Source organism: Ochlerotatus camptorhynchus, unplaced genomic scaffold, assembly GCF_037179485.1.
Source record: "Ochlerotatus camptorhynchus isolate MF236.1 unplaced genomic scaffold, CSIRO-AGI_Acam_v1.1 ptg000007l, whole genome shotgun sequence".
Taxonomy (NCBI): domain Eukaryota; kingdom Metazoa; phylum Arthropoda; class Insecta; order Diptera; family Culicidae; genus Ochlerotatus; species Ochlerotatus camptorhynchus.
The window spans coordinates 585,351-605,606 of NW_027040499.1; the positions used below are offsets into that span (position 1 = coordinate 585,351).

The 20,256-nt window shown below is 41.7% G+C and overlaps 1 protein-coding gene across 1 annotated transcript; it reads right to left on the reverse strand.

Moving 5' to 3' along the window:
- Nucleotides 1-42: 42 nt before the first annotated feature.
- On the reverse strand, nt 43-13,958 carry Coq8 (ubiquinone biosynthesis protein COQ8, mitochondrial). The gene is made up of 4 exons (XM_065217117.1): nt 13,428-13,958; nt 779-1,874; nt 526-718; nt 43-465 (listed from the first exon to the last, which is right to left on the reverse strand). Exons 1-4 carry the CDS (start codon nt 13,819-13,821, stop codon nt 106-108), a joined length of 2,043 nt encoding a protein of 680 aa, XP_065073189.1. The 5' UTR covers nt 13,822-13,958; the 3' UTR covers nt 43-105.
- Between the last annotated feature and the right edge of the window lie 6,298 nt (nt 13,959-20,256).

The window sequence follows — 20,256 nt, forward strand, 5'->3', positions numbered from 1 at the left end:
AATATAATGTTTTACGGTTGACAAACAAGCATTGTTAAAGGATTGATTGCTAGCTGTATAAACTTAGGTTAAACCAATAAAAAAAAAACCTCTTTATTTACAAGCTTATCCAAATGTATAGTTCTGATGCACTTCTTGGAACAATGGTTTACAGTCGACTTTGGCATTCAGCCTAGCACACAGTAGGAAGACACCGGACAGCTTTCGGTGCAGGGAGTATATTTCCTCCGGTGGTGGGCACAACCGGTGCGCAACCATTACCGGAACCAGGGAAGCAATCTTCTTCGTTGTGCTTTGCCTTCCAAACTCGAACTCGCCTTCAACGCTGAACACTTCTCCCAGAATTAGGACGGCATCGATGTGAGCATTTTCCATGGTTGGAGTTTCATATCCGGTGAGGAATCCCATCTTGCGGGACAGTTCCAGGATCCGTTGCCGGTCGTTTCTGGTGGCGGCTTCAATTACCTGAAATCGTAAAGGTTTCTTAGTTGGAAGAATTCCCAATCGATCAACTAGAGAACCTACCAACATGTAATCGTCCATAAACGGTTTCGGGTAGAAACGCGTGGCTCCGAAATCAATCAGCATTATTTTCTTTGTGTCGGCATCGTACAGGAAGTTCGACCAGTTCGGATCCGTTTGCATGCAGCGGAAGGTGAACAGTTCATTCAGACACAGATTCATCACGCATCGTGCGATATGGTTTCGATGTTCTTGGCTAGAAATGAATGGAACTAAATGATTGAAGCAAAATCCGTTTCATCGATTGTAACCTCACCTCATATTGAAGCACTTATCCATGGGAACCCCCGGGACCAGCTCGGTCGTCAGTACGTTTTGCGAAGTTAGACTCTTTATCACCTTGGGCACCCGAAACTCCGGCATATGCTGGATCATCTCTCCGAACCGTTCCGTATATTCTGCCTCCCTTATATAATCCACCTCCCACGTCAGTTCGCGCTTGGCCACAGCCACAACATTATCGACGAAAATCCCCGCCGGAAAGACATCCCACACCTTCAGCATCGAGACTAGATTGTCGATATCGCTTTCGATACTCCTAGCCACTCCTGGGTATTGAATCTTGATGGCGACTTCCGTCCCATCATGCAGTATTCCTCGGTGCACCTGGCCAATAGAAGCCGCCGCAAACGGTTTCTGATCAAAGCTGGCAAGCTTCTTTCTCCAGTCCTCTCCCAGCTCGCCGACCAACTGCTTCTCCACCTGCCAATCCGGCATGTAATCTGCTGCCTGTCGAACCCGCTCGAATGCATTCACCAGTTGCGGTGAAACCACGTTCGAGTCCTGAATACTGAGAATCTGACCAAGCTTGAGTGCTGCTCCGCGAACTTTGCACAGTGTGTCCACGATCCGTTCGGCGTTGTTCGGACTGAACAGGGCTTCCTTAGGGTCCGTAGTGCCACCCAGTCCGAGTGCACCCTTGGTAAGTTCGCTCACCGTGCCGAGTCCTAAGCCAGCGAAGAGACCCCCGAAGGAGGCGAGACGCGCCACTCGGGATGACGGAACTTTTCGCTGTTTGGCAACCGTGCTCAGCTGAGGTAGCTCTATGGGCGCTTGGGATGGGGGCGGAGATTGGCTCGGCAAGCTCGAAGCGGTTGGTTTGTAAGATGAAACGAAGTTTAACATTTTTGCGACTTGCTGTTCGTCTCTCGTTGCGGTTTGAGACGGTTTGAGTTCGGGAGATTTCGGTGGGGGAGTCGAAGGTGGATCTGCTAGATCCTGAACTCTTTTCGGTTCCGCGGGTTGCTTGCGTTTAGCTCCATCGAGTGATAGTTTGACCTGGCGGTTTCTGTTATGCTCCGAGAGGATTGCTTCCAGCTCCTTGAGCGTGATTTGAGAGATGTCTAAATTACCTGAAAGTGGGGAAGGTGAATCGTAAGTGGATACTTAAAATTGTGATGAAACATGATGCAACAGGTGATCAAAAACTAGGGTAAACCACGGCTTCGGCATTACCTTACCTATTATCGTCAAGAGGGCAACCATAGAAAAATATATAATATGATCTCAGTAGCGATACCGTGGCAGGGCATCACAATGTCGGAATGTTAGACAGTAATAGAACATGTATAAATTACGTAGCATTTAAAGGGGAAGATAGGGCTATATGCTACGTCATTTATGAATGGTCCTAAGTAGTGATTTTTATGGTTTTGAGATCTTAGTGAGCGCTCAACTTCCGAGCTGAACTTTTGTTAACGTTCTGTGGAAGTCGAACACAAGCAGTTACCAGTGCCAACTGTGTTTTTTTTTCTTTTTCTCTCTGCTCATCGCTGAGCCGTTCCGTGTCGCTCCACGTCCAAACGACTTCGCGGGCGGAATGAAAAACTGCTCGTGCAGAAGACGTATGCCGATGCCGCAAAGCAGATGAGTCCATCACCTAAAGCTTCACAAACAACGAAGCAAACCGCATCCGCATGCGAATCCAACGAACACAATATTAAACTTCGTCATTCCTGGTGCCAACCAAATCAACAAAAACTTGGCAAGTATGCAGCCGCCGAAAAAAAAAATTCCCCAACGAAAACCACCACCGGTCGTCACTGATGAAAATTTTCCTACGTTAGCCTCTACCTCGGCTTCGCTTCACCCATCGGATAGCGGGCCGTTGATCCCCTCTACAAGTCAACAGCCCCCTGCTAGTGACGGAGTGGATCGCAAAACTGCTTGTGGTAAGTCCGATGGAAACGAGACAGATTCATCTGTAGGCTCATCAAGCTCCAAAAGGCATCTTCGCACTCGTCCATCAGGCAAGAAGCCTCGAGTGGAGAACCGACCGTCCTAATGGCTGAGTTCTCCAGTTATAACCTCGCAACTATCAACATCAACAACATCACGAACGCAACGAAAATCGACGCACTTCGGTCTTTCGTACGAACGCTGCCGCTGGACATCGTTTTCCTTCAGGAGGTGGAGAATGAGCAGTTCTCTCTCCCTGGCTTCTGTAATTCCTGTAATGTGGATCACGCGAGGCGGGGAACGGCAACCGCGCTAAAAGACCACATACAATTCTCGCATGTCGAGAAAAGCCTGGATGGCCGCCTCATTGCTTTGAGGGTGCAAAATACGACTCTCTGCAACGTCTACGCACCATTCAACGGCATGATCGCTTACTACCTTCGCTTCAACACGCAACACGTCATCCTTGCCGGTGATTTCAACTGCGTGCTACGTCCGAGTTACTCTACGAGTGCCAACTCAAGTCCAGCTCTCCAGGCGACCGTACGGCAGCTGCAGCTACACGACATATTATGGTTAAAACTGTAGCCCACAACCCCCGCACCCACGAACGTCACTCACAATGCGGCATCCAGGCTCGACCGTATGTATGTCAGTGCTGGGCTATGCGAGCATCTGCGAAGCGCTGCCACGCACGTATGTTCATTTTCAGACTACAAGGCTCTAACAGCACGAATTTGCCTTCCCGACCTCGGCCGCGAACAAGGACGTGGTTTTTGGTCCCTCCGCCCTCACCTTTTGACTGCCGCAAATATTGACGATTTCAAATTCGGTGGCAGTTTTGGACCCTCCAACGGAGGAATTTCCCCAGCTGGATGGCATGGTGTTGGCTTCGAATCTATTACGCTGAACACCAATGCTATGCTGATGTTGCAGCCGTCGTTTTGCACAAAATTTCATCCGTCTCAACGAGACGTTCGTTGCGGGCGAGAGCTTATCTACCTTCCAGCTGGGCGACAGACGAAGGAAAAAAACAGAACTGCAGAACGAGCGAGGAGAACAAATACAAGGCTCCCTGGAGATCGAACAACACATGTTCCGATACTTCAGGGACCTGTATGCGGCTGGAGAGGCAAGGCAGGTTGGGGAAGAAACGTTTATAAACGAGAGAGTCGTACCCGAGAACGACGAAACCAACGATGCTCTAATGGCAGAGATCACTATTGACGATTTGAAAAATGCCATCCGAACATCGCAGAAACGAAAATCGCCTGGTACCGATGGCCTGGCGGTAGAGTTCTACCAACGAACATTCGACGTCATCTATCGGGAGCTGTACTTCGTAATAAATGAGACTATGACGATACTAGGCGAGTAAGAGAGGTGACACAGTCGGAAGAAGTGTTAGTTTGTTTACTAAAATGAACCGCCCATTTTGTTATGGCAAGTTTTGCTATAAGAAATGCTCCTCGTGTTTATTAGCAAAATTCACATAATAGATTGATTAATTGCGTAGGAAATCAGTTTGGCACGGCATTTGTGACCAGCATACACCTTCCAGTCGTATGAAACAGGTCAAAAACTGTCCAAATCCGCAGATTAAAAATTTTGTTTTGAATTTCTGTATGGCAAAATAGTGAACTTTTCGTGAACTCACCAACACTGGGAGACCGTGAGTTCCTGCCCACCTGTCATTTCCCATCTCGGACCTAGATCACGCATTTGATCGGGTCTCTCATGAGTTTCTTCATCGAACCCTTCTCTCTCTGGGTATCAATCATGATTTCGTCGGCTGGCTCTCTCGAGTGGCCGATACCTCTTCATCACGACTGTTATGTGGACCGTACACGATTGCTTTTATTGACAATAATCGTATTGTCAATACATTTTATATTGACGTCAATACATCGGTATTGACAATATTTCTGTATTCACATCATCAATATTATTGTCAATACTTGTAAGTATTGACAATATTTCTTACCGTGTGGGGTTCGCTTTAGTGAATGGGCACCTTTCACAGTCGTTCCGCATAAATAGAACGATCCGTACGTCAGGGAGATCCGATGTCGATGCTGCTCTTTGTGCTCTACCTCCATCCCCTCCTCACACGGGTGGAGCGTGTGTGTGGCGGTGATCTTTGCGTTGCGTACGCTGACGACATCACGGTGATAGCAACATCAACGCAAACAATTGAACGGATCTTTCAGCTCTTCGACTGCTTTGAAGTCGTTGCCGGGGAAAAACTAAATCGCAATAAAACAGTGGCAATCGATGTCGGATTCATCAATGGGGATCCACAGGACTACAGAATACAGAGAAGGTGGAGGTTCTGGGTGTTATTTTTGTAAACTCAGTGCGGCTGATGGTGAAGCTAAACTGGGATACGCTAACAAACAAAATTCGGCAGCTTATATGGATGCATAACATGCGCTCCCTAACCCTGCAGCAAAAGGTAATATTACTTAACACCTTCATCACAGCGAAGGTGTGGTACCTCTCTTCCATAATACCACCGCAATGTATCCACACGGCAAAGCTGACAGCAAATATTATAAATTAACAATATGGTTCACTTCCAGAATTCCCATATATTTCTGAAAAGACGCATAAGTAATACCCTCTCCCGGTGAGAAAGGTGACTAAAAACATTCGTGGCCTTATTATTTAAGCGTGTAATCAATTCATACGTTTAGTCAAATAAAAGGTGTGGCAAACAGTATTAGCTTTCTCATGCATGTTACACGCCTACCCTGACGTCATGACATTATACTACGTTCAGACTATAGTTGATATTAATAACGTAATAACGTAATATAATATGATATCAAAAATGCCTAAATAACGTGATGTCTGCTAAAGTTTGAATGTACATTAAGCTTAGAGGTAATCCAAACAAATAAAAGAAAATGCAGATTATGTCTGCCATCTCTCTTTACATACCACATTGGCAACTGACAGGAAGAAAACTTTCAACACGCTAATAATCGTTAACCCAATTTTGGGTACTAGATTAACAAACACGGTAAGAAAAAAACATTCAAAAACACTTGAGTTTAAAAAAAGCTCAAAAACAAAAAACTAAAATGATTTCGATTTTCACATTCAGTGTATGCCGCCGTATTCAAACAGGCTTTTGATAGTTTTTTTAAGCTGACATATGCCTTCAAACCAGCGCTCACAGATGCACTTAGTGTCTGAGTTGCTAAGCTGACGTTCATCTCAGCATATGGAGCCAGCTGCACGGGATTTACAGTTAATCGTGGAACCATTCGTGGGAAGCATTTTATGTCCTCGTTGAATAAATCTACTATGTGTTGGAAGCTGCATACTTTGTCTTCAAATACTGCGTTATGTTTCAGCAAATTATTGCGGGACGATTTGGCCAAATGAGGTGCGTCGAATGCACAATAGATTATCTTTTTATGAAAATGAAACCATGGTCGTTCTATGCTGACTCCGTAAAGCTTGAAAAGGGAACGGTTTGTCGAATTCCGGTCACAAACTAATAATTTGAGAACAAGTCCTGTCTCAGTTAGCAGCTTCAAACCTTCGTTGACGATATTCTGCAACCGCTCTGATTTCAATGAACTGGTATTGAAGAAATAACCAATGGCCTGCTTAAATCCTGATTTGATGGATTTCACCATAATGGTAATGGCTCTTTGGTTCATATTCACAGTTTCTTTCCCAACTTTCGTGGGAAATCCCATGAAATAATCGGGATCAGAATTTGCAACATATGTTAGACGTTGTGAAACGCTCATCTCGTCGATAAATACAGTGACCAGTTTCTCGTCCTCTGGCAGACCAGCTACTTTGAATTTAAGGATTTTACAGCTCGACGAAAATCCTTCTTTGATGTTCAACCTGGATAGCCATCGTTTTATTGTTTTTAACAGAGGGCAATGTGATTTTTTTCGCATCTGCCGATAGGCCTTGCTGGAACAATAATGTAGTATGATAGACATGTTGCGCATCTTATCTGAAAACCTTGCGCCACGGGTTTTCCTGTTTTTATTCTTTTGTAGCTCCATAAGCATGGAATCTGCGAGGTTTGATGATCGCAACAGTAAGCCCGATTTAAGTTTCTTAGATTCTTCTTGAAGAGCTCTAATGTTTGCTTTCAAAGCCCAAGTTTGATTCTGCTTCATTCGAAGCTTCTTTTTAAGTTCCCGATTCTCTTCTTCGACGATTACTAATCGGTCAATGCATTGAATTATATTTTCTACATTTGCGCAATAATGGTGGTCATTTTCAATGCCAAGATTCATGGAGGTATGGTTCAAGGTATACGGGATATACGGAATAACATTTTCATCGGAAATTGAACCCACTTCTACTTCACCAGCAACACAGATGTCACTTGAAGTTAACAAATGAATTTCCTCCTCCATTGGTGCCGCTTCGGCATCTGGCAGTTGATCATCGGTATCACTGATTCCCGGAAATAGAGACGGACGAGCGTGTAGAAACAAACTAAAAATGATTGTTTATAAAGATTCACTATTCGTCATTAATTTTTGATTGTATGCGTACTAACCCTTGAGTTTTGTTGTTCGGATTGTAGAAGTCGGAATCGTGAAAATGCAAAGAACAAATTAGACTGCTCTTGTTGAGTGACGGGTTGTGACAGAAGTTTGTCCAGGCATCCACTTCCCTAAAATTTTGTAAATTTTGGTATGGCTTAGCTGAAATTTACAATATTTCCAAATCTGTTTACCTGTTTGAAGCATTAATCCGGAAGAAAGAAATCCTAGAAGGGCCTTCTTTCGTGCTGGAACATCCAGAAACAGCGCAAAATGATCGACACATAGCGTAAAAAAAAATCATTAACCAAAACGATCCAGATAGTTTAAATGTTTAGCTAACAGAGAAACTAACAGATATTAGCGGTACGCGGTCCATGTAAACAACTCTAAATTGCGTAGAATTCACTTCTTCTACACACTATTCTGATCCTACTCTGAGACTGGGTAGACGGTACCCATTCTTATGTGCAGTAATGAGTTGACAGAATCTGAGTAAATCAGTTTTATTACGATGAGTAAAATGTACCCAAATTCTGAGGAATTGGTTATAATCGCATGTTTAGAATGGTTCAGGTATAAAAGGGAAATTTTTGCGGTGTTCTAATATCTTACACGGCTAAAAAAAAGTACCCAAAATTAGGTTCTTTTCACTCATCTCGGCACTATACACGGTAACCGCAAAATACCCAATAATGACTACAAAGTAAGCATTTTCGAGGGAAACTGGGACTACCCATTAAATGAGTAAAATTTTACCCATTTATGAGTAATTGCAACTACAAAAACAAGTAGTAAGTAATCATTTTTGAATAACAAATACTCATAAATGGGTAATATTTTTACTCATTTAATGGGTAGTCCCAGTCTCCCTCGAAAATGCTTACTTTGTAGTCATTATTGGGTACTTTGCGGTTACCGTGTAGTGCAGGAACCCAAAAGTAGGTAAAGCGGATCAAAGTAATTTTCACTTTCTTGTGTGCAGTTCGTATGGAATTTTCCACTCGCTTTCAACACAAAAGCAAGTTAGTTGTACCCAACAGTAGGTAAATATGATTATACTCAACGTTTACTACCCTTGTTGGGTGGTTTTGCTCCTCTATTTTTGACAACATTAGAAGGAGAAAAGGAGACAAAAAGTCAAAAGTAGGTAAAAACGAACTGGCCGTTGGGTCCTTTTTTCTTACCGTATACAATACTGTGGACCCCCGTTAATCTGGATGACAGTTCGTGCATATTAACAGGGTTTATTTTTATTTTGAACGTCTTGTAACCCTATGACCATTAGAAATTTGAGTTTCTGGTAGCCTTATTTGCGATTTTGTTTTGATTCTGCTTTCCATTTTTCATCGTTTCATTTGGCTTTATTATTTATTACGCTATTACAGTGGAAGCGGAACGGCAGCGCGAAAAGCGGAAAAGCCCAATCTGAGTAAGCCTACTTGTCGGATTGAAAACTATTCAGAACAAAATTGACTCCGGCTAGGCATCTTGATGTCATTTGTGACAACTGCCAAACTGCTCATAAAGACGATAATGAATAAAAAATGAAAATGTTCATGCATTTCCTAATGGTTTCCTACCATTCCCATATATTCGAAAGTGACTGGCCCTCTGTATGTGGATGATGTCAAAACAACAAAACATGATTAATTGAGTACATGGGACTTTACTTACTTTTGGCTTCCCACATAGTACCTAGTTGGGTGAAATAAACTTTTTTCCTTGATTTGTTTTCCGTACTGAATACCAATGCTACCGACGCCCGAGAAGCAGCATCCACACCCACCCTTCGTGATCAGAGATTTTGTACCTCCGAAAATCCCGGCGGCACTTGAGATATAAACTTAATTTTGACTATTTTTTTCTTACCGTGTGGTTAAATTTTATTCAACAGTGAGTTGTTTTTGATAGCCTTGTTACGCTCAATTTACAGTGTATTAGTCACCTTTCGCGTCACTAGAGCCGCTAGTGTCGGGAAAAATCGTGTCTTGGGGATAATAGAAGAGTGAACCATATTGTTAATTTATAATATTTGCTGACAGCGACAATGGGGAGTTTCCAATACAGCAGCTGGCGCGCAGTAAAAAGCATGGAGGACTAAAACTGCAATTGCCAGCGATCAAGTGCAAAGCGCTTCTCGTCAATCGCCATCTTCAAGAGATCGATTCCCTTCCCCATTATCAGTCCCTTCTCGCCCAAAATATTCCTCCCCCTGCCTAAAACTCCTCTCTCAGCAATTTTCCTTGTATCCCCACCACATCCAACAAAACCCCACCAGCGATCAAAATCACCGCTTCTATCTGGAGCAAACCGAGATACCAAAAGAGGAACGGAATCAGCCAGGCCTGAAAGGGAAGAAGATATGGGCAAACATTTCATCAAGAAGACTGTCATCGAGCCAGCGCAGCGATCTCTACTTGTTAGTTAACAACGAAAAAACGGAGCACCGCAGACTGATGAACACCATCGGCCGTGCAAACGACCCGCATTGTCAGCACTGCATGATGGTCATCGAATCTTTGCAACACAAGTTCAGTGAGTAGCCGGCGGCGGTGGTGTAGTGGTAAGCGTGACTGCTTTCTAACAACCCAATGTTGTCTGGGTTCAATCCCAGCCGAGGTCGGTGGGATTTTTCTGATGCATAAAAATCTCTGGTCACGTCTTCCTTCGGAAGAAATGTAAAGCCGTTGGTCCCAGCAAATGTGTGGTGAATGGGTGCGATATTCTACGCAAGTGTGGAACCTGCCTTCCTGCACATTAGATTGTCGGCAATGGATGGCAATCGATGTCCGTCGGTGATTGGTACTAGATTTCGGAACAGAGACCGACGTTAAATAAAGGAATGAAGTTCAGTGTTTGCCCCCGAGTAACCGCGGCATGGGCGTACGTGCAACGAAGGATGACGATGACTCTCGGTGGGTGGCAAAGGCCTACTTTGGAAGACCTTCTACGCCCGATCCTGGGTACAATTGCAACAGAGACAAGAATCAATTTACTTAAAATTTTCATAAAATACATCAATTTTATTAATGTCAATGTTAATAGTAGAATCGATGTAGGTGAGCTAGAGTTTGTTCTAAATCTAGAAGAATAATTTAATTTTTTATCCTTTTGAATGTGTTATTTATTATTAAAAACTAAATAAACAATATTTCTACAAAAAAAAATCCTCATAGAATTGCAATGATCTTCCAATTGTTGAAATACTCAGACAGGACATCCAAGCCAGACATTGTCAAACGTTTTTTCAACGTCTAACAATGCCATAGCAGATGTTTTAGAAACATCCTTGTTCCGTCTAAGAATGTTTGTTACTCGGGTCAGTTGGTGGATGGTGGATGGTCGATCATCCTATTCGAAAACCAAACTGCTCCTCGAGTAAGGTGTTGTGGTCTTCGGCAGACGTTAGAAGTCGGCTGAAAACTGCCCTTTCGAACAGCTTGGATAACCATGAGAGAAAGGCTGATGCGTCGGTAACTTGAAGGAGAGGAAGGATCCTTCTGAGGTTTCTGGATTGGTATAACTTTAGCTGATTGCAAATCAGGCCAACAGTTCGTGAGCTTTGGATTCATCAGGAAAGATGTTGGGATCCTGATGGATGTTTGCTGCGTTTTCAGAAATCGCAGCCTCGTATGGGCCTATGCTGTTCTGTCCGAGATTGTGGGAGCTGATGAAGTGTTACTGCAGCCTTTTCTACAGGGGTTATCAGATGAACCACTGAATTGTCGGAACGATTCAGTGGTATCAGTGGATTATTTTAAACAATTTTGGTAAGATTCCCGAGCGGCTTAGCACAATCTGGAAGAGAGCAGATCTTACTAGCAAAGTCGTTATTTCTGAGGTCCATCATCCTGATTTGGATAATTGGCAGACCAGAGCATTGGTATTGCCTTTGAATGGTGTTACGGAGTCTGGTAAGGTCTTTGGTAGATCTTTCAAGGTTCAGCGTATTGCTTATCTGTCTGGATACTTCCTGCAGGTCGTTGTTCAGGATGGTGCCTTTTTGATTGCGCCGACTGTTGCCCCAAGCTTGATGTTCGGCGTTTAGCTTGCCAGCGATGATAAAGTTTTCCCGCCGTCGTGTTAGCTTGACAATATCTCGTCGCAGGGCTGCTGCCGACCCATCTCTGATGTTGACTTGTTTAGGGCAGTATGCCGCAACGATGGTGATGGGGCTCCAGGTGCGTTTCGGTGATGATGGTGATATCGATGTTTCGTTCGTTGAGGAATTCAACATACTCGATGCTCTTGCTCCTGAGCGAGCAAGCGTTCCAATTGGCAATTTTGATGGCTTTTTATTGATGATGGATACTGCAGCATGAAGCTGTTTTTTTTTCGGGTCCTGCAGGTGTACTGGATCATGGTGACTTCTGTCACGAGTGTAACAAGTTCCGCCGATGTAAGTAGAGTGTCTACTTTGTCGATCGCTGGTGAAGGGGAAGCACCTAAATGCTGCCGCGATAAGATGGAGAGGTGCTTCAGGATGCAACGGTTGCCTCATATGACTGACGACTTGACTGTTATGCACCCCAGATGTAGCGGGACCGATGCAGCACCAGCAAAAAATGTACATGGAATACGAAACTTCAAGACATTTAATATTTTGAGATCTTAGACTTACTAAAATAAAGTATATGTTAAATTTCAACATTTAATGGGGTTTGATTGTAAAGCTGTTTCTTTAAAACTGGTTGTCATGTTTTAAGACCTCCTGTAGATAGAGAAAACGATTAAACGTCAAAAAGCTATATAGAAGCACAACACCTTCGGATTGCTCGAAAATTAGAACAAAATGTAATTATCGACTTGACTATCAGATCCTACACAACACTATAAGAAAAATGATCAATCTTGAAATAAATTCACGCTAAAATAGTTGAAAATAGTGACTGATTACAAGAAACGGTGACTTAGCCTTAAAAAGGAGACTTTTTAGTGACTGGCTTGAAAAAAGTGATCCGCTATCAGCTCTGCCAACGCCGCCATCCCACCTCGGGCCAAGGGACAATGTGGATGTAAGCACCATATAAACTATTGGAGGAATTGAAAGGATTATCGCCAACTCTGTCAAGGATGCAGTCATCGAAAAATGGATCAAGTGGACAAAGGAAAACTCCATTACCGAAGCATGGAATCTTCAAGATCATTCGTAATAAAAAAAAACTACATAAAGATCAACATAACTACTCACGGGTTTTCCATGAATGCAGACAAGTTCATCAATCATCACATAAGTTCATAATGAAAACGACCAACTCACATCCCATAGCTACAGTTCATCTCACCTCGATTTGCATTGGAAACGACAGATAAGGATACCAATTGGACTTATTCCGAAATGCCGAGGTAATCGGCTGTTGGAGATTTTACCGAGCTAGATCGAGTGTGTAGACCATCCCCCTCCACCACGTACACAATCGTCCATACATTTGTTTGAAACCGTAGACGCTTACCAAGCCCCCTTACCGTCCTACCCTAAAGTGTCTCCGAAGTTTACGATCATCCCCAAAGGCATGTAGGCAATTTTTAAGCGCGAGTCTACCCCGTAACGTGGGTAGATCATCTTTTCACGGTACGTTACGGAATGAAAGATCTACCACCGATTCCTAATCCTGACTACTTCAAACTAGGGGAACAAGATTTTTCAGTAATCAAAGGAACACATCATAGTCCTTGTTATTCTTTATGTCTTGTTGATAGTGACAAGACTCGGCTTTGTCCACCAAGGATGATCTTGAAACAAAGAAAAACTGAGTTAGTCTTCTCCTATGTGATTCCTGATCTTCTATTCGTTGTTCCCTAGCTTGAAGTGGTTAAGACAAGGGTTCTGATGCATGGTCAATATCGGTGTCATTCTTTAATGTTGTTGCTAAGGAATCCATGATCAAATTACTGGTCGCAGTGGTGTTAGGTCCCGAACAGAGGAAAAAAACGCGAGTCTACGAGTCATAGAAATTTCCAACAATTTGCTTGGACGATTGTCTACACGGGTAGTATTCGAAGCTAAGGTAAGAAAACATGTAAGCAATTTTATCCAAATTTCCGACGAAGACCATAACACCAAAATTGCACCAACAAGCACGTCTCATGGTCATGGCACCTAGGTAAGCACTTTATATGTTTTTAATTCGCATACGAGTTTGTTTACCCTACTTTTGGTCACGTAGCTACTAACAAAACAAACGCAAAACCTACCTATATCCGAAGTTTTCCCCATCGGGTTTGCCTCGTGTTGATGGTGTGCCTGGCTACCTCCACTGGCTGAAGCGAAACCTAACGGTCCGGATCCGGCAGCGGGACCCACCTTTGGCATCGACATGGCAGTCAGTTGTTTTAATCCTTCCGCCACCACAGCCGTCCGTTCCAGGGTTTCCTTTAGGAGTCCCCCGGCCTTTTCCAGCTCCTGATTGGGATTCTGGAGGATTTTTTTCACCGTGTCCTCCCCCTGCCGAAGCTGCTGCTCGAGCAGTTCTCGAACACTCGAATTGGCCCACAGGTGACGGGCAAATTCACTATGCGTTTTGGTTGATGCTTCAGCCACCAGTTTCAGGGATCGCAACAAGGCCACTGCATCCTGAGCGCGGGACATTTTGCTAGACTGCACACTTAGCAACTTTCGTTAATAGAATTCGATGGAAAATACTCCGAATAGTGCACTTGAATATTCACTAGCCCGAATTTCGCAACATTAGATGACACAGCGCACCCGGTTAGTTCGCACGGTTAGGTAACTGGCAATGAGAGAATGAAGTTGAAGACTGACAGACAGCTCCATTCGAGTGCTAGGTTGTACCAATACAAGTGCGGACGGATGGCATCGTAAAGATTGTAAACAAACAGAGCGCTCATGGCCTAAATACACCGTTCAAGTGAGTTGATTCAGCTCACCCCTGATTTGGTCGTCAGTGTTCAAGTGACTTGAATACGATTTGAAAAAGCTCGACATCGACCAACTGTCTGGTTGTTTAAATTACAATTCAATTGGGTTGAATTCAGCATTGAATCGTCTAAACCGGATTTAAGGGTGTGCCTAAACTACGTCACAAATTTCTCAAGTTAAGATTTCAACGCTGAATTAGATAATTTTGCAATAAAGTAAGAACTAATTAGCAATTAAATTACTCATATTATTATTATTAAGCGGAGCGTAATTCGAGGCCTCCTACCTAAAATATCACAACTATGGTTGTCTCTTTCATGCGCATAGCATCGTTTGCATATTGCCGGCATCGGGATAACGGTGTAGTAGTAGGCTCTATTGAACACGTGCTGCACTACCGTAGACGATCTGTTCATTCATGCGATGTGGTAGTGAAGCAACGGTATGTTTTCATTGATGAATTTAGCCACAACAAACTGGTGCGGAGCTTGCATGCAAGTTAGATGGAAAAGACACGGAAAAGAATTTGTGTTGGATTTACAAATTTTGTATGCTAAATAATTTGGGAACGTTTTACTATGACTGAAATAAGTTTTTGGAATGCAGTGCTTTATACTGCTTCTGGCAACACTCACCACCATAGGGTGAGCCTATAGTCGCTATATTCATAGTCTGGCGGATAGAATCTCGGGAAACAATTGAGCTGTCAAATAGCGGAACTAATCGAGCAAATCACGATCAACAACAAAAAAGATCACATCAGCTATTGCGAACCAAACTTTAGAAACCCTTTTCTCGTAACTCGAGGCCTGCCTACGTAAACTTACAACATCATTGGGTTGGGGAAAGTTTCCCCTATCCGATAATGCTGTTAATTTACGTTCGGGGTGAGGAAAGAACTATCAAAGTTTTGTTTATAAAAGTTGATATGACCTTTTCAGTTGTTGATTGGTTCCGCTTTTTGATAGATCAAAAATCTATCCACCAGACTATAAATATTGCGACTATAGGTGAGCCGCCTTCAATCGTGTGGTGGAAAACTGTCGCTGGAATGTATGGTGAAATAAATTTATTATTAAAATTCGCGATAATTATGCCCTTTGTACGAAATGTTATTTCTACATAATGTCGCTATTACTACAAGGAATAAAATGTATAAATTTGTTCATAGAAAGATCCAATATTCGTAAAGAAATCTACGATTTTTGAAAACCTCCATTCTACAACCACAGACAAACAGACGCAGATGAATAAGTTTTTTTTTTTGAAAACATAGTACCTTAAAACGTAGGACCTCAGTAACGACATCTCTCGAGCTTCTGGCGGAATACAGGCTTGCTCGTTAAGGCACAAACAATATTGCATGCACGGTAAACAGAATATATAGAAACGTCAAAGTGATCTGATGCCAGCGTGCGGTGAGTAGTTTGCTGAAATGATAATTTTCAAATCAATCGTTAAATGCGTGAACGATTATCCAGATTTAGCGGCAACATCTGTCGGATTTGATGGTAGAAAATAGTACCCTATACGGAAGGATGACTCAAAATTAAATCTTTTGCTCTCATCGTGACACCTAAGAGCAACCAGTCAAAATTGAGTTATTTACGATGTATCTAATTTTATGTATTTGCGAAGATATCGTTTTAAGTAAGATGTAACTGTTTCATTGATTATTGGGTAACAACTACTTGAAACTGGGTTTTTATTTCAGCAAATTTTGACGTCAAACATTATTCTTAAATTGCAGTTTATACTAGGTTTTATATTATTTTCAATGTTTACGTTTGGCATTGATAAGCAAGCTTAGAATTTTTTTTTATTTTTACGAACAATCAAACAGAATTAAACAAATAACAAAAAAATCGTTCCTTGTTGACCAACAACGACATTGATATTGCGGTGAGAAAGGTACTCAAGTAACCAAAAGTTCCATATTCAACAATAAAACTCACTTCCAAGTTCCAATAAGTTCACATAAAGTTCCGACAGAACCTTCAAGTTCCATAAAGTTTGAATAAAGTTCTGACAGAACTTTCAACTTCCAAAAAGTTCACACAAAGCTCCGACAGAACTTTCAAGTTCCATAAAGTGCATATAAAGTTCCAACACATTTTTCTGGCTACTTTAGAAGCTATAGAAAGAACACGAGGAACTTCAGGCTCCAAAAAGTTCCGATGCGTACTCCTAGCAACTTGAAGTTCAACAAAAGTTCCAAAAAGCATCCCTAAGCACTTCTTAGGAACTTCAGGCAAGGCTGAAAACATGGCCACAACAAAGTACCGAACAAGTTCCCAACGGAACTTCTGAGCATCTTTAAAGTATTTTAAAAGTTCTCTGTGGAACTTCTTGGCAACTTGAAAGTTTCTAAAAAGGTCCGTCATAGCCCACATGAAGCAATCCGCACAAGTCTTTATTATGAACAAAATTTAGTGTACGTAAATATTTAATATTCAAATAAATCATAATTCTTATATCTATGCAGTGCATCAATATTCTATCCAAGCATAAAAAAATTAAAGAACAATTTCCCTGATTCGAACCCGTGTATTTGGCATGCGATCTACGAATGCTAACCACTACACCACAAGTGTGTTGGAATTCTGGCGGACAAACACCAATTTAAAATTTATCAAGGTGATGTGTTTCGTATTCAAGTCAGTCAGCTGCCCAGAAGCTGCTTAGAATGCTCTTCAATTATGATACCGGAACATTCAAGTGCTTATAATGACTTAAAAATGAGGCTGCTTAGAATTCTATAGACCACCTTCAACCAAGCTGCTTAAGCCACAAATAGCCTTTTATCAGAACTTTTGGTTACTTGGGTACTTCTTGACGGCAAACTTCTTTGTACAACATATATGAGTTTTCCATTGCCTTTTGGTTGCTGAGTTACCAATTGTTCTGAACCAAAAAAAAAACTTGTTTTGAACTAAAAAAGCTACACTTTGATTACAGTAAACCCCCAAAACTGCGGATTATAGGGTAAATGTAAATGGAAACCACGTAAACGGTGTCCAAACTACATGGAATTTGATTTAACTGGTTACAAAATGGAATATCTCGAGATCCTGACCAGATATAAAGTTTGTAACATGTGCATCCCTCATGTCATAAATTCAATATTTCCCACGACGCTTCTAGCAGACCACTTCTGCTGTGTCAAGCTGTGAAGAGACAATTTCCAGTAAACTGCAACGGCCATCGAACTACTGCATCAGCATGAGGCAATCGTTCGATGACCGTTAAGCATTCTTAAAGTGTCACATTTCGATCTGGCTGTTGTTAAGCCACCAGTGGCGCAACATGCTATCGTCATTCTCTCTTTTCGTTAATTGCCTTCTCCTATTCTCTCCTATTCTCTACTTATGTATTGATCGCTGATTGGTGATCGAGTACATGGTGACTCCAGGAACCTCCAGTAGGAAATTATTGTAATGCAATAATTTGAATAAACTCTCACTCTGATTTGTACACTCAACTGGACTAGCAGTTGTCATTAGAGAAAGAAAGACATGAAAAATAATAAGTTTACATGGCGACATGGCGTGGTGACCCCAGGAACCTCCAGTAGGAAATTATTGTAATGCAATAATTTGAATAAACTCTCACTCTGATTTGTACACTCAACTGGACTAGCAGTTGTCATTAGAGAAAGCAAGACATGAAAAATAATAAGTTTACAAGTTACTGTCTGCGGCAAAGTTGTTCAGGGGATCATAACCTTTTTACTACTGGATAGTAGTTCAGAATTTTCTCACTACGTAGCGCTAACATGCATGTGAAATTCTTGCATGTGATATATCTCGAGATCTTGACCAGATAGAAAGTTACTGTCTTGGGCAAAGTTGTTCAGGAGGTCAAGGTCTTTTGGTGGAAAGGAGTTCAGAGTTTTCTCACTTCGTGGCACTAGTATACATGTGAAATTCTCACATAAACAATAGCCGCATGCTGTCTTGAACAAACTTGTTCAGGGGGTTAAGACTTTTTGACTGATGGATAATAGTTCAGAATTTTATCACCACGTGGTACTAGTATCATGTGTATACTCCATCTGTGGTCGAGGTCACCGATTTGAACCAAACTTTGCCAAACAGCTTATTTTGGCATTCTGCACAAATTACTTTTTTGGATTTGCTCTTAAGTGCCTAGATCCGTCTGGACTACAACCCTGGATTTTCGAGATATTTAGAAATTTCATCATTTAAGAAGAGATTACTTCACAACCAAGCAAGCTAGTTTTGATCTTAACACGCCATTTTAAAGGTATTTTAATGAAGGTTTCGAGATACATCATATGCCAGAATTGCACGAGTATACAAGCGCCATGAAGTGAATTCTGAAATACTGTTCATCAGCCAAAAATCCTTGACCCCCTGAACACGTTTGCCGAAGATAGTAATTTTCTATCTGGTCAGGAGCTCTAGATACTTTATATGTGAGAATTTCACGTGTATATTAGCGCCGTGAAGTGAGAAAATTCTGAACTATTGTGCACCAAGCAATAGGCTTTGACCTCCTGAACAACTTTGTCGAAAACAGTAACTTTATATCTGGTCAGGATCTCGAGTTATAGGATTTGCGAGAATTTTAAATGTATACTAGCACCACGTGGTGAGAAAATTCTGAACTACTGTCCACCAGCCAAATAGTCTTGACCTCCTGAACAACTTTTCCCAAGACAGTAATTTTCTATCTGGTCAGGATCTCGAGATATTCCATGTTGTAACCAGTTAAGTCAAATCCCACATAGTTTTGACACAGTTTACATGGTTTCCATTTAGATTTTCCCTATTATTCGCATTTTTAGGGGGTTTACTGTAATCAAAGTGTAGCTTGTTTAGTTCAAAACAAGTTTTTTGTAGGAATACCCGTTGGTTTCATATCGATTGGTAGCTCGACAGCAAAATGGCAATGGAAAACTCACACTGTTGTACAAAGTACAACGCGTGAGTACTATAGTGTAACAAAAGCTGGCGCGAGTAACAAAATGTTAAAGCTTCAAAACTAGGAAAAATTACCAAAGTCGGTTATAATGTCTAAGAATGAATCTATTCGAAGCACCCGCTGCTGTTAGGTTGTTGGATTCGCGATTGCACCAGTTCACTGTTTAAGATCATGAAATTAATTTTACGTTAGGTATTTCCACATAAAATTCACCAAAGGTAATAAACCTGCCCAATGCAAGTACTGAGCGAATGGATCCGTTTTGAATCCCAGAATCCCATGACGGTTCTATCAACTGAGACGCTGTATATTTCCTTCTATCACCGGAACAGCCTACCATATTCTGTTGCGTTGGATCGTATCATGTTTATAGGAAATGGAAATTCCGAGGGAAATTTCAATAATTGTCTGACCCTGATTTCAAATGCATGATGTAAACTTACTAAATACAACTAGCAGTCCGTCGATACAGTAGTAATATTTATGTACTACACCGATTAAACTTAACAAAATTAAATATGTAAACTTTTGCTTCCGGCAGACGACAAAGCGAAACCGAAATAAACATGGCGCAAGATGAGATTTTTCATCCAAAACCGAAGTGCAGTGGCAACACTCGAATTTGGATATTATCGGCAGGGTGCCTTGCATTCATTTTTGCTAAAAATTATTTTATGAATTTATGGAATAATAAGATATTACAATGATATTTTGTATGTGTAAACACTGTAAAGTTTGTGTTTGACACATAAAACCTGCAAATTTAACTTTGACACAGTACCAATGAGCAATTTTCTGATCGCCTCTTCGCGAAGAGTGAAGAACACGAAGAGTGAGTGAGATAAATGACAAAATCGCTCATAGAGCAGTGCACGGTCCCTAACCTCACTTTTTGGTTACAATCATTTTGTCTCTGAGTAAAAGAGATGGCAACGAATGGGAGCCAAAACAAACCACCCAAAACTGTCAAAATTTACGGGTGAGAGAAGACTGCAGCAAATCTCCGTGCACTGATCTATTGCGACTCTCTTCCCGGAGATGAACTAGTCATGGGCTAAAAATCTCCTTAATAAAGAACTAAAAAAAAAAATATTGCGACCCTCATTTAGCAAAATTGGCAGGTATTATGTTTCAAACACAAACTTCACAATCTTTTCTTGTTGCTTACCCAAACAAAATATTATCATAATAGGGGAA